Source organism: Phoca vitulina, unplaced genomic scaffold (genome assembly GCF_004348235.1).
Source record: "Phoca vitulina isolate PV1807 unplaced genomic scaffold, GSC_HSeal_1.0 scaffold14, whole genome shotgun sequence".
Classification (NCBI taxonomy): Eukaryota; Metazoa; Chordata; class Mammalia; order Carnivora; family Phocidae; genus Phoca; species Phoca vitulina.
Genome location: NW_022589717.1, coordinates 2,470,362 through 2,482,999, shown reverse-complemented (window position 1 = coordinate 2,482,999; position 12,638 = coordinate 2,470,362). Strand labels below are relative to the sequence as shown.

At 36.5% G+C, this 12,638-nt stretch overlaps 2 protein-coding genes across 2 annotated transcripts in view; one reads left to right on the top strand and one right to left on the bottom strand.

Moving 5' to 3' along the window:
• NUDT6 (nudix hydrolase 6) overlaps positions 1-10,390 on the top strand; it is a 31,225-nt gene extending 20,835 nt beyond the window's left edge. The window contains exons 4-5 of the mRNA XM_032412785.1: positions 5,696-5,750; positions 9,978-10,390. Of these exons, the coding sequence (XP_032268676.1) occupies positions 5,696-5,750; positions 9,978-10,375 (453 nt within the window). The 3' untranslated portion in view covers positions 10,376-10,390. The remainder of the gene's footprint in view (positions 1-5,695; positions 5,751-9,977) is intronic.
• Positions 10,391-10,759: 369 nt separating this feature from the next.
• Positions 10,760-12,638, bottom strand: part of FGF2 (fibroblast growth factor 2) — a 63,880-nt gene continuing 62,001 nt past the window's right edge. Inside the window, 1 exon segment of the mRNA XM_032412784.1 lies at positions 10,760-11,027. Within this exon segment, the coding sequence (XP_032268675.1) occupies positions 10,842-11,027 (186 nt within the window). The 3' untranslated portion in view covers positions 10,760-10,841.

Sequence of the window (12,638 nt, the reverse complement as noted above, 5' to 3'; positions counted from 1 at the left end):
TGCCACTCAGCAATTTGTGTTAAGCACCCTCAGGTGAGTCAGGTACAAGTCAAGTTTGAGAGCCAGTAAACTAGAACACTAGGCTTCCAATCTCTTCATTTGCTGATATTCACACTTGCTAATGATTGGTTCTTTAAGAATGAGAAAGTGTTACTTTTCAGAATCTAGCTGTGATCACCCTCTGCTTCTAGGACAAATTCAAATTATATAAGACTTTGGTTTCTTTATGAATTAAGTAGGAATGACACTCCTACTTAGGGTTTTGACTTCTTTTTAAGTTATAAACAGAGTATCTTTTGAGCAATAAAATATAAAAACCGAGTATTTGTGTATAGTTCAGTGTTGTAATAAAAAGTATAAAGTGAGAGGTGCCTGGGTGGCTCACATGGTTAAGCGTCTGCCTTCGGCTTGGGTCGTGATCCCAGCATCCTGGGATCAAGCCCCATGTCGGGCTCCTGGCTCGGCAGGGAGTCTGCTTCTCCCTTTCCCTCTACCTCTCCCCCTGCTCATGCTCTCTCCCTCTGTATCTCTCGGTCTCAAATAACTAAATAAAATCCTTAAAAGAAAAAGAAATTATAAAAAAAAAAATCTATAAAGTGAGACACTGAATTATATCTAATTTCTGTAATTGTGGTATTAGGTGGAATTTAAGCATAAGTGATAGCTACTAACATAAATAATAATTAGCATTATTTTCAGACATCTGAGCCAGTTTTTCTCCTTTCCATTAAGTGCCTCATTCTCCCTAGGAATAGTATAAAGTGTTTCTTGTAGAGGAAAGTTTAACCCTCACCACAAGCATATGCATACTCTGAAATACAAATCCAAAAATGATACTTAAAACTCATCCTTTCTCCTTTCCTACCCATATATTCCATTCCTTTGTCCCTGCCATATGATTTTGAGAAATAAAAAACTTAACAGTGGCTAAAGAACTGAGTTAACAGTAGGAACCTATCATTCATTCACTAAAGATCACTGAGTTCTACATACACAATGTTGCAGGCTTTGTTCTAAGCACTAAGCAAACATTAGTGAACAAAGTGAAATTTCTACATCTGGAGCTTATATTCGAATAAGTAAGATACAAATAATAAGTGAATAAATGATATATAAATTGGTGGTAGGTGTTATTAAGAAAAATACATGGGGCACCTGGGTGGCTCAGTTGGTTAAGCGACTGCCTTTGGCTCAGGTCATGATCCTGGAGACCCTCCCCCCTCTTGTGCTTTCTCTCTCTCTCTCTCTCTCATTCTCTCTCTCAAATAAATAAATAAAATCTTAAAAAAAAAATACAGTGGTACATGGAGAAGGAGTGACTGGTCTTGTTATATTGTGCATTAATTTTTATATGTCCCATAGCCTAGCCCTCAATAAATTTTTGTTGAATGAACAAATGTATTAAGACATCTCTATAGTATCTTCTGTCTCATTGGTAACAGTGATAATACTGTAGCTAGTGAGAATTATCTAAACACAATGGCTGTGAATTCTGAAAAGTGAGAGTAGTAGCATTAAAGATTAGAATAGTGAAAATAAAAATCAAATTTCTGGCATTCAACCAAATTAGAGTAAGGGAAGACTAAGAAAGTCAGATCATATAAGAGAACCAAAAGGAAGAGGCTAGCAGGTCTGTACTCTTTTTCTTTTTCTTTTTTTTTTTTTTTAAGACAGGGAATACTTTATTCAAATCCATCAGAGAAATGGACAACTTGGGTCTATAACAAGGCATTGTGTTTTAAAGCACAGGTCAGTAATTGTATATGAGAATATACACTGCTACATACAGATTAACTGATCAGAGCACAACTTTTCAATGCTCAAAACAGAATAAGCTTCCCTGTAAAAGCAGCACCTCTGTGTCATTAACTTTAATATTCCTCTCCTTCTTCTTCACCCTCTCCTTCCAACAGAATCCACACCAACTTCCTCATAATCCTTCTCAAGGGCAGTCATGTCCTCGCGGGCCTCAGAAAACTCTCCTTCCTCCATGCCCTCACCCACACCAGTGAACAAAGGCACTCTTGGCATACATCAGGTTATACCTGTGGTCCAGGTGATCCCAGGCCTTGGCAACGGCTGTGGTGTTGCTCAGCATGCACACAGCTCACTGTACTTTAACCAGGTCTCCACCAGGTACCACAGTGGGAGGCTGGTGATTAATGCCAACTTTGAAGCCAGTAGGGCACCAGTCCACACACTGGATGGTATGCTTGGTCTTGATGGTGGCAGTGGCAGCACTGACATCTTTGGGAACCATGTTGCCATGGTACAACAGGCAGCACGACATGTATTTACCATGGCGAGGGTCATATTTCACCATCTGGTTGACTGGCTCAAAGCATGCATTGGTAATCTGTGCAACAGAAAGCTGTTCATGGTAGGTTTTCTCAACAGAGATGACACGGGCATATCTGGCCAAGAAGTGGATACAGAGATAGGGCATCAGGTTGGTCTGGAATTCTGTCAGATCTACATTCAGGGCTCCATCAAATCTGAGGGAAGCAGTGATGGAGAAAACAATTTGACCTATCAGCCTGTTTAGGTTAGTGTAGGCTGGGCGTTCAATGTCAAGATTTCTCCAACAGATGATAGCCTTGTGAGGTTTCCCTTGTATGTTATTGTTTTCTCTTTTTTCTTGTAAAATTCTCTATCACTACTTTTGCCATTTTAATTACTGTGTGTCTTGGTGTGGACCTCCTTAGATTGCTTTTGTTAGAAGTTCTCTGTGCCTCCTGGATCTGGATTTTTGTTACCTTCCCCAGATTCAGGAAGTTTTCAGCTATTATTTCTTCAAATAAATTCTCTGCCCCCGGTTCTCTCTTCTTCTGGGACTTCTATGTGAATGCTTATATGCTTGATGGTATCACTAAGTTCCCTGTTTTCATTTACTGTTACTACTTTTTCTCTCTCCTATTCAGCTTGACTGCTTTCCATTACTGTCCTCCAGGTTGCTTATCCATTCTTCTGCTTCCTCTAGTCTACTAGTTATTCCTTCTAGTGTATTTTTAATTTCAGTTATTGTGTTCTTCTCTGATTGGTTCTTTCATACGTTTTCTATCTCTTGAGTGTCCCATTGAGGTCCTCCATTCTTTTCTCAAGTCCAGTGAGGATCTTTATGACCGTTACTTTAAATTCTCTATCATGCATATTTCTTACCTCTGTTTAATTTAATTTCTTGCTGTGATTTTGAACTGTTCTTTCATTTGGAACATATTCCTCTGTCTCCTCATTTTGTCTGACTCCCTGTGTCTGAGTGTTTGGAAAGTCAGCTACGTCTCCTGCTCTTGAAAGTAGTGGCCTTATAAAGAAGAGGTCTTGGAGTGCCCTGTTCACCAGAACTTCAGGGTGTCTCTTACATGTATTGCATATGCCCTGCTGTTGTAACTGAGCTGCCTTTGCATTAGTCCAGTCATGGCTCTCTCCTCCCATTGTGGACAGGGTTTGGTCCCTATGTTGTTGTTGTGCCAGTCTGGGGCCACCTTGGGCTTGAGTTGAGTCAGAATCAGGCATTTGCCAGAGGTGTGGTAGCATTGAACTGCTGGGTACTTCTCCTTGTGTTATCTAGGTGGATGATGGAATGAGGTGAGCTTAGGGTCCTCCTACTCCACCATCTTCCCTAACGTTGCTGTTATTATTATTTACATTGCTAAGCCCAGTTAATGGGAGTGTTTTTTTAATTAACCCAAAATTATATGATCGTTTAATTTATGACAAAGGAGGCAAGAATATACAATGGGTAAAGACAGTCTCCTCAATAAATGGTGCTGGGAAAACTGTAGAACTACATGTAAAAGAATAAAATTGGACCACTTTTTAACACCATATACAAAAACTCAAAATGGATTAAAGACCTAAATGGGAAGGGGTGCCTGGGTGGCTCAGTCGGTTAAGCGTCCAAATCTTGATTTTGGCTCAGGTTATTGTCTCAGGGTTGTGAGATTAGGCCCTGGGTCAGGCTCTATGCTCAGAGGTGTCTGCTTCTTTCCCTGTCCCTGCCCCTCTCCTGCCACCCCTCACCCCTGCCCCACATGCACAGACTCTTGCCCTCTCAAATAAATAAATCTTTAACAAAAAAAAGACCTAAGTGGGAGTATATTTTAATAAATACTAAAAAAGGTGAGAAGATATACTCAACCCTCCACTGATCATATCTATCTGCAACATTAACCAGGTTTTTCAAACCACTTAACTTAAGCCTTTCTACCGACCACTTTGAACTAACTGCAGGCTCAAGCTTTCTGGAAGGGAGGAGAAAGCTTTTTTCAAATAAGCTCTTTAAACCTAAGTGGTGCCAGAAAATACCACAAAGTACCACAAAAATATATAGTTAATCTTTCCATACCTATGTTTTATGAAATAATCAAAATCAAATTTTTGTAAGCTGTTTTCAATCCTTACATCTAGCATTTTCCCCCTTCTAATAAGTTCATAGTTTAATCAGCAATCTCTATTTATAGCCAAGTCTAGGTAAAGATTTTAAAAGTTGTTTTGGGGAAGCATTTCCTGCCCATTATAACATTTTTGTTAGAAATAGAATTTATGGTGGTAAATCTAACATTGTATCAAGAAACAACTATAGAAACAACTTCTGGAACAATTTCAAAACAGAATCCCAAACAGTATATTAATGTAGAGATATACTTAAAGAAGATATATTTCTGCATTAATAAAATATGCTTTATAAATTAATCTCAAGTCTGAGCCAGACAGGGAAGGGTGGAAAGCCTGAATTCTATACCCACATAATCAACAGTCTGTGGAAACTGGGAATCATGCCATTGGTCTCCAACTTAGCACAGTTGGGAAATGACATTCTTTATGAAGCACTCATCCAGGAAATGAGTGGGTCAAAAAGCACACCAGTAAAAGGTCCATAAACTTGTTTTATGAATGAAGTATAAAGTGTACTGGCTCCAAGCTGTAGCATGAGTACATCATAATTTTTCATTTTACAGTTTTTACCATGTTAATAGATATATATAACAAAATTGTAACAGGAAAAAATAATCATGTCAGCCATCAGAATATTGTCCCATGCCATTTCATATTTATAATTTTTTTCCATATGTGCTCTCATTCTACGATCATATCTTCCCACCTGCCCCCCCGGACCAAAAAATGAAATGATACACACACACACACACACACACACACACACACACAAAACAATGCAAACTTAAACTAATCAAATTTATTCATACTACCCATGAAAAGCAATTACATTTGTACATAAAATCATTAACACACAGAACAAGAGAAATCTGATTAGACACAATACAGAAAATAAATGTGAAAATTAAAAATAGCATACTTTAGTTATTAAATTTATACTGTACTTTCTACTTATTTATAGCAGCATCTGTAAGATTCCTCTATTTGTTAATAGTTAACTAGCAGCAAAATTTTTAAAATTACATAAATTCAGTAGATGTTTCCCTCCACTTGCTTCATTCATACAGAACTTATCACATTAACCAAACAAAACCATTTCTTTTTCCTGAAGAAAAAGGTAGGAAAAGATTTCATAAGTAACCAGTTTCCGCCAAGAAGAAAGGGGAAGGAAATTTGCATGCCATTACCAAAAGATAAATTCTCAACCCCTTGACCAATTATGGGGGGATTTTGTGGAGTCTCTGTGTATGTGTTAGTGAATGAAGCTCTGTTAACTTTATTTTCTGACTTTATCTTGCAGTTGAAGAATATGTGGAAGTTTCCAGGGGGCCTGTCAGAGCCTGGAGAAGATATCGGTGTGGACACCTTCCATATTTTTAATTGGCTTGAAAATGTTCAGGAAATTTGTGTTTACTTTTTTTGTTCTATAGCTGAAAATAAGATTTTAAATTACCAAGTGAGAAATTTCAGAGAGGTTACTTCAGGGCTAATATCAAATTAGCAGTAAAACTTATAATACTACAATTTATCCCACTAATATAAAAAATACCACTAGGAGCGTGCCACCTATTCTGTTTAGGGTTGCTTCTAGATGAATTTGTTTGAAAATAAAAAGCTTTGCATATACATTAGTAAAGTTTAGCATGAAGGGTTATTTTGGATATGACTAATACTGTTTCTGGAATTAAACTATAAGAAAACACAAATTCTTGACCATTTCACCACACAAGGATGAATAGTAACTTTTAAATGAACCTCAAAATAAGTATTCATAAAGTCAGTTACAGAGCAGTAGTGACTTAATGCTCCTCTATGAAATTTTATCTACTATTTATTTTAAATAGCCAGGAAGCCAAAACATAGTAAAATGTCTCATACAAGAAAGTCTCAAGTGAGAGTTCCCTAAAGCAACTTCCTGAGCTCAATATTTCAAACAGGGAAATGTGAAATAAGCTAAGAACTCTCCATGTTACTGAATTTACAGTAAATAGAAGAAAGAATAAAAACGTAGTTTTCCTACCTATTCCTGACCCTTGGCTGGGTCAAATGCAGTCTGCATCATAATAAATCAATAGATGCCTCATTTGCTATCAGTATTATTTCTCCATGATTTTCTCCTCCATATGCATGTCCCCTATTTAGCCAACATTTATATATAAAGGCAACTTCCTAAGTTATCTTTAAATATTTTATTTAAAAATGTATATATACTTGAAACTTGATTTTTTAAATGTTACACAGATTAAAATGCCCTATACACAGTACATAGTCAACTCCTAACAAGCCATAAGTAAATTTTCTACACTGAGATATATCCGTAGCAAATTGTGGCTTTTAGGTACTTACGGATCTTCTGCCTAGAGTCCATTGCTTGGGTCGTCTGTTGAAATAAAAGATTTTGTGGTGGTACAAGTGCTGAAAGAGAGGGCCATTTATTTTGGAACACCTAATTAATCTCACACTATCCTTATGTGATATATGAGAGTGTGTGTGAGCTAGTTAAATTTATGCCTTACACCCTTACCCAATCCATATGGGGCAAAAATCAAGCTACAGGAGGTATGTTTAGCTTCCTCTTCTGCATCTTGCCTTCTCAAATGAATTGACTTTTTCCTTTTGAGTTTTTAACAGATCTTGTGAATTTTCAATATACTTATATTTTAATGCAAATGAAGAAGCACATTTCCAAGCCAAGTGTTCATAGTTTCAGGTTTAAGTGTACTCCAGAACTCTTCAAGTCCAGATTAAAAAAAAAACAAAAAACAAAAAAAAAGGAGTGAATTCTGAATTCAGTGTTTGTGGTTGGCACAACAATCCCCCCTGTTCAGCCATGAGGAGTTACAAGGAAAGCAGCAACTGGCATTCATCGTACTGCTTAGGAGTATTATTCATTAAAGCTTTGCCTTAGAACTGATAGAAGCCTGAAAGCAGCTACAAGTGATAACTGACAAGAGAGTTCTGAAAGACTATGTCTGTCTATATTAGAGCATTTCTGTCTTATAACACAATAGATTATTCTTAACGATGAAGTCTGTTACCCAATAATTATCAAAATTATTTTCTTTAAGCTCTGTATTTAGGAAAGTATGTAATACACTTCAGGAATATAGCCATCACAAATGTGCACACATTCATATCAGCTTTTAAGTAGTAAACACTAGTTAACTGAAAAACACATTTGTTTGGAATCCTTCATTCTTTGATAATACTAGGTAAATGAAGCACTATTGTCCATAGTGCTTAAAAAAATTAAGGGGGGGGGGGCATATACAAAGTAGAATGCAATCTTCGGGCTTTAATATAATACCCTAATAGTACTAAAGTATCTACAAGGTTAAAAACGGAGAAATTGCCTTCCTAAAAAATTTCATTACCATTGACAGGAAGAGAATCTCCTGCATGGACAAAGGACCATAAAGCAGTGGGGTCTGCTCAGAGCTCATCAGTGCACCAGAATCAGAGGGAGACGCCAGGAAAACCCACCTTCTGCACAATCTTTCCTATTTTATTTCAACCTAATCCTATTGTTAAATATTACAAAATAGAAATAACAAAATAAACTCCATTTCACTGTCCTGTAACTAAACAAAACACTGACATATTTAAACATCTCTCTCAATCAGCAAAAATAAAAACAAAACCCTCTTGGTTTTTTCCTATGTTCTTTAAGCATATAAAACAGTAAATGTTATTTCAGTTCAGCTTACAGTACATTAAAATAAAGGTACAACAGAATAAAGCAGTTTATCTGCATAAAAAAAATTTTTTTTAATTCTTGGCGAAAAAGCCTTGGGGTAAAGATTTTCCATCTTGAGGTGGAAGGAATCATTCATACCCTGGATGCAAAACCACTTATTTACCCATTCGATTTTTAGTCTAGTCAATGATATGCTGATTCAAGTTAAACTGATCAAACTACCAGGCAGTGCTGATTTCCAATCAACTGCTCAGGTGGACTGCTGAGTAGGGTAGATCAACTCACTAGTCTGTCCTGTGCCTCCATGATACATAAAAAGGCTAGACTCCGAATGAAATGCCAAACTCTGGATTAGTGGCACTAAGAGTTTAACAGAACCCCATGGTTATTTTTCAAAGCGTTGAAAGAATAAAAATAAACAAACATTTAAACAATAGTTAAGTGAAATCAGCAAATGATGTCTAAAATTTAAGACTAATGCCAAATCTGTAACAAATTAAATAACGTATTCCAAGCTGAAAGTTTGTTTTTTTTTTTATTAAGAAAGATTTTCCTTTTACTCACAAATTCTTTTATGTTTTTAGTTTAAAACAGTAAGTTCTAACCATGTTTAATCTATGGCAAATCTCAAGGGAAGGGGAAGTCAGCATGTAATTCAAAATGGCAGACAAATGTCTTATAGTTTAGAACACTTTGCTTTTCCTGTGCATATTTCCAGAGCTGTTTCTTGGCGGGGGGGGGGGGGGGGGAGGACCCACAAGCATATGTAGGTAATTAAGACCGTCTATAGTCAGAATATGTGGAAATTGAGATTTTTTTTTTCCTTGACTTCCCCTCCTTGCCTATTCTTCACCAGTAGGACTACTGAGAAGGCAAATATAATTTTCTATTTGACAAACAAGGAAATAGAAGCATTGAATAGAGGTCTTTGAACAAAAATCAATGCCTGTGGCAACTGTGAAATTGGGAAGCTTCCAGCAAACTGAGCAAAGAAGGCAGCTTTTTAAAGGGTTTTTCTCATGAACACTTTGGGAGACAGTGACAGAGCATCACAAAATTAGAGAAAGTCCATTTAGCGGGTTCTTCTGGAGATTTAGAAAAAGCAACTGCAAAAACGTTAATGGCAGTCAAAATCTTGCTCCAGAAATTTGCATAATATTGAAAAAAAATCAACCTTATAAAATGTGAAACCCTTGTATTATAAAATTCTGTAAACTGCAAGTTTTGTTTTTTTTTTTTTAATACTTCTGATAAAATAGTTCTTTAGAATCTCAAGAAACAAAAGAAATGCCAAAAACTACCATACTGGGATTCCACTGACAGGAGCATAACAAAATGGTTATAAATGAAACTGCTCTAGGATGTCAGAGGCTTGACAGCCCCACCCAAGATCACCGGGAAAGCTTTGAACCGTTCACAGCTCAATACATTCTGCAGCTCTACAGACTTTTGTAAGGAAGAATGAATCACTTTTTCTCAATACTGATACATAGAAGTTTAGGCAGATTTGATGGATGATCACAAACAGGATAATAATGAAGAAATACGTAGGAATATTAACTGCAGGGACCTATGTTTTCAATTTTTGGGAAATAAGAGTCAGAAGAGGTTAAAAATGTGACCCCCAAAATATACAGACGGGTAAGCCTACAAATAGCAGCCAAAGAAATATTCAATATTTCAAAAGCTTCTAAGATGTACAGTGGTAAGAAAATAGTCTGGTGTTCCAGGATGTCCAGATGGCAGAGTTTATGTTGCATACTTTCCTAGGATGAAGTTTTTTGCTTTTCAACCTTTAGATAATGCTACTCTATCTGAAAATCTTTGATGATTAAAATTCTAAAAATGTGATCCTTACTGATTTGTACATCTTTCTTTTATGTAGGAGACACAGCAGTTCGAGAAGTTTTTGAAGAGACTGGTATAAAATCAGAATTCAGGTCCCTCCTGAGCATTCGGCAACAGCACACCAATCCCGGAGCTTTTGGGAAATCAGATATGTATATCATCTGTCGCTTAAAGCCACATTCATTTACCATAAATTTTTGCCAGCATGAATGCTTAAGGTGTGAATGGATGGATCTCAATGACCTGGTCAAGACTGAAAATACAACTCCCATCACCAGCAGAGTTGCTAGGCTGCTGCTGTATGGGTACAGAGAAGGGTTTGACAAGATTGATTTCACCGTGGAAGAACTTCCGGCAGTTTACACAGGCTTGTTCTATAAACTCTATCACAAGGAACTGCCAGACAATTACAGAACTATGACAGGAATGGATTAAATCCTTATTTGCATGTTTTAAAAAATTTTAAGTAAATTGTACATGCAGAATAATGTGTGCCATATTATAAAAAGTAGTGGACATTTGGTGTTAACTAAATATCTGACTTTAATTTTCTAGTGTGTATAATTTTCATGAAGAAAACTTGTTTGATGAAAACTTGCAAATTTATAAGCCTCTTTTCAAATGAAGCAAATGTATGAAAAAGATTGTAGCTCTATGTAAGCTTCACTGGATAAAGGCAAATGCAATACAAAAGGTGGAAGTCTATACATTTTCCAGGAATTTTTGTTGCTTTTCTTTAGTAAGGCAATGGTTAAATATTTACTATTAGAAAAAAGGTTATCTGACCATTCATCCCAACTGAGCAGATAGCTGTACACATTTTTTTCTTTTCTTTCATTAACAAATTTCAAAAATATACGTCGTCTTTCATGTGAAATGAGATCAGATGCTGCCGTTAAGATCAGCTCTTAGCAGACATAGGAAGAAAAAGTATAGCTTTCTGCCCAGGTCCTGTTTTGGGTCCAAGTTTATACTGCCCAGTTCGTTTCAGTGCCACATACCAACTGGAGTATTTCCTTGACCGGTAAGTATTGTAGTTATTAGATTCCAATCGTTCAAAAAAGAAACACTCGTCGGTAACACATTTCTGAAAAATAAAGGAAGAATTCATAGTTACTTTTATATTTTCATATGAAATACTTATGACACTACACTGCCCGTTCTGCTCAACCAGCAGCAGTGCTCTTGGCTTCAGCAGGAGAGTCAAACTAGTTTGCAAGATCAACAGACCAAAAGTCTGACAGAGTTTAGCTCTGCAGAGGGATGCGGGAAGGAACACAGCAAGTCAGCAGGAGAGCTTTCAAGCGCATCTCTTCAGAGGAAGAATCCAAGGACCATTCTCCAGCCCCCACAGGGGACAGACCAGGTGTTAGGCAGCAAGAGCACACAGATGCGCTGGGAACCACACTGCCTCGGACTTGAAACATCCCATGAACACAGCTTTCACAAAGGGGGATACATCCAGTAACAAAGGGCACAGTACACTTAGTGAAACCCAGAGCTGTGGCTTCCAGCTAGGTACTTATGGTGCATCCATATTCCTCCCCAGTCCAGAGGCAGGTTACCAATCAGGGATCACTTTTATCAGGGTTCCATGAAACTGATGGAAGGGTAACCCAGAGGTAACCTTCCTAAAGAAGAAGGGTTTTGTTAATACTTTACTTACAGAAACAGAACCAATTCCTTAAATTATAGCAATTTTTTTCCCTCGTGTTTACCATCTCTAAGGCATAAAAACAATAGTTTATTGTACAGAAAATAGCTAATGTATATAATGCCCAAAAATTGTACTGGAACATTATATGATTAGTATTCTCAAAACACTAATAGATAATGAAAAATAAGTAACGTAGACCATATTGATTTCTGGCAGTGTCTTTCTTGTGGGAAAGGAAACTGTTCTCCCTTTTTATTTCAGTTCAACTTTTTATGGGGGGTGGGGGATAGCTAAATTCACAAATACTTAGACCTGGAAATACTATTCCAAGTAATGGAGTCTAAGAGGCTGCTACATTATTTCACATAAATGTTCAAAAATCAACTTCACAGGATAGACTGATGATAGTTACTGACCTTTGGGGTGTATGTTGGGTGGGGGGTGTCAACAAATGATTTACTTTAAGGGAAGAAAGGAAAAATTATTTTTTATATTACAATTAGATAGGAAGAAAGAATTATAAACTCATATAGAAAACCATATAAATTTATACATATTTGTATCTCTGCATATAAATACAACATGTAAACATGGATATATGACATAAGCCTATAATTTTGTATTAATGAGTATACCGGATTCCAGCTTATTTCTATATACTCAAATTTAGGAAACTTCAGGTTTAAGAACACACATTCAAAAGACTTGAATCTTTTCCCAGATTCTTTAGTTCTAAGATAAACTGAACAGTGGCACAAACTGTGAGAAAAACATAAATCAATAAACAGAACAGTGAAAAGAGCTGGCATAATAACCAAAATGAAAATGATCTAAATATGAGTAACAGGCATCTCAGTCATGTAAAGTAAGGGTGTGGTATTAGATCTTGCAATCTGCTACTAGGGATAAGAATTTTACCGGATATTTACTTGGCTTTAACGTTTTGATCACTGTTAACTTTTTAAAATGGAAATACAAACTTATCTAATTTGCCCATTTTTTGCAAGAAATTACTAACAAAGCAACTTAAGTCCTTCTGAT